The sequence below is a fragment of the Octopus sinensis genome, unplaced genomic scaffold (assembly GCF_006345805.1).
Source record: "Octopus sinensis unplaced genomic scaffold, ASM634580v1 Contig04088, whole genome shotgun sequence".
NCBI classification, from domain to species: Eukaryota; Metazoa; Mollusca; class Cephalopoda; order Octopoda; family Octopodidae; genus Octopus; species Octopus sinensis.
In genome coordinates, this window is record NW_021827134.1 from 5,001 (window position 1) to 7,186 (window position 2,186).

At 34.5% G+C, this 2,186-nt stretch overlaps 1 protein-coding gene across 1 annotated transcript; it reads left to right on the top strand.

Annotated features, from left to right (window-relative positions):
• Positions 1–554: 554 nt before the first annotated feature.
• On the top strand, positions 555–1,641 carry LOC115227510 (choline O-acetyltransferase-like; the record flags this gene model as incomplete). The annotated part of the gene is made up of 2 exons (XM_029798312.2): positions 555–743; positions 1,430–1,641. Coding segments are annotated over exons 1-2 (372 nt in total), but the record flags the coding sequence as incomplete, so codon positions are not given.
• Positions 1,642–2,186: the final 545 nt, after the last annotated feature.

Sequence of the window (2,186 nt, forward strand, 5' to 3'; positions counted from 1 at the left end):
TCCCTTGGCGGGCTGCCCAATCGGAGCAATCTCAAGATTAATCAGCCGAAATTGCTAAGATGATCTGGTTCTTGACTGAAGACTGAGGGCTTCGAATGTCCCGTCCTGTGGTTCTTGTGTCGTCTCTTTGGTGTTTCATGTTCTTGTCCATGTCTGTAATTATTTTTACTGTTTACATATATATATATATATATATATATATATACGTTATATATTTGTTGTGCAAGATTTTTTATGTATATATATATATACTATATATATATATTATATATATATATATATATATCTTATATATATACGTTTATATATTTGGTGTGCAGATTTTTATGTTAAGGTCGTGTGTTGAAACAGATATCATTATATTTCGGAAGGGTCATTTTGCCAGTTTAGCAGAAATAAGATTAAGATTAATGTAAAAAATAAATAACACTGAAGCAAAGTAACACCAAATATATAGTGCGTGTGTTTTTATTGGCTAAACTGGCAAAATGACCATTCCGAATATAATATATATATATATATATATATATATATATATATATCTTACTTCTTTCTTCATTTGCAGTTATTTGTTCTGGATGTTATGCTGAATTTCTCACGTCTAACTGATGACGACTTGTATACTCAACTGTGGCGTATAGCTAAAGTGGCTGAAGAAGGAGAGAAAAATGCCGAGCCAGTCGGTATTCTTACTTCACTCCGACGAAATAAATGGGCAAGCGCAAGACAGAAATTAATGGAAGGTTTGTATAATTAACACTTAAAATAGTCTTTGGTTCCATTTATTGGTATTTGTTATTGAATTACAACCATTCTGGGCTACGACACTGCTTTCAATGGTTTATAAGCGAGAATTTTCGGCTCCTATACTTGTTCAAATATAGTTCTTATTTCATCGGTCATCTTGGCACATGATCGTTTTGATACAACCGGTAAATATAAACGTATGCCGGATACAAATGCAGGCACTTACACACACCACACACACACACACACACACACACACACACACACACACACACACACACACACACACATATATATATATATATATATATATATATATATATATACCCCCACACACAAAAAGAGCGATTTTCTGCCTAGCACCTAGTTTCCATTGGCCTAATTCAACTTACAAATTAAGGCTGCAGTAGAAGAAACTTACTTGCAAAAGGTACCACATAGTGTGAAATCGAACCTAGATTCACATGTTTACGAAGCAACCTTCTTAACCATACAACCATGCTGCATATATACCCGTAATCTTTTCAGCTCTTGATCATCAGACCCAATGGTTGTTTTTTTTTTTCTATGAATTAATGTTGATATTATTTGTCAAAATTGTTCTTCTGTTTGATCAATAAATTCCATATTGATTTTGGTGTTGCTGTTATTAATGTTCTGGTCGATGGTGTTTCTCTGACAGATTCTGCCAATCGAGATTCGCTTGATGCTATCGAAAGGTCCATTTTCATATTGAGCCTTGACAAGAAACCACCCGTATCTTTCAACCATCAAAACAGCGTGGACGAAACTCGTGAGCAACAGAGAGACGATGTGTCCATGGCTATCCAGATGCTACACGGGATGGGGACTCAGGTCAACAGTGCCAACCGTTGGTTTGATAAGACAATGCAGGTAAGAAAAGAGGCTTTATTGTTTTGTTTTTTTTTATTTTTTAAATCTTATTTAATTTTTAAAAAAAACGTTCTTTTATTCGTTACAGTCACTGGGCTACGACCCAATGACGCCGTACAATGAGACTGAACCCAAAACCACTTGGCTGGGAAGCAAGATTCTTAGTACATAAGCACGCCAGATCCCATATATATATATATACATGCATACATACATATATATATATATATATATATATGTGTGTGTGTGTGTGTGGTGTGTGTGTGTGTGTGTGTGTGTGTGTGAGTGGAGTGTGTGAGAGAGAGAACAAACAGACAGCATGAATAGACAGATAGACGACAGAACAGACAGACAGACAGACAGACAGACAGATAGACAGATAGATAGATAGATAGATAGATATATAGATAGATAGATAGATAGATAGATAGATAGATAGATAGATAGATATAGATAGATAGATAGATAGATAGATAGATAGATTAGGATTTTTATGAACGGTAGAAAGATAACTGTGTATGTAAACAAAAAGGTGTATATACATT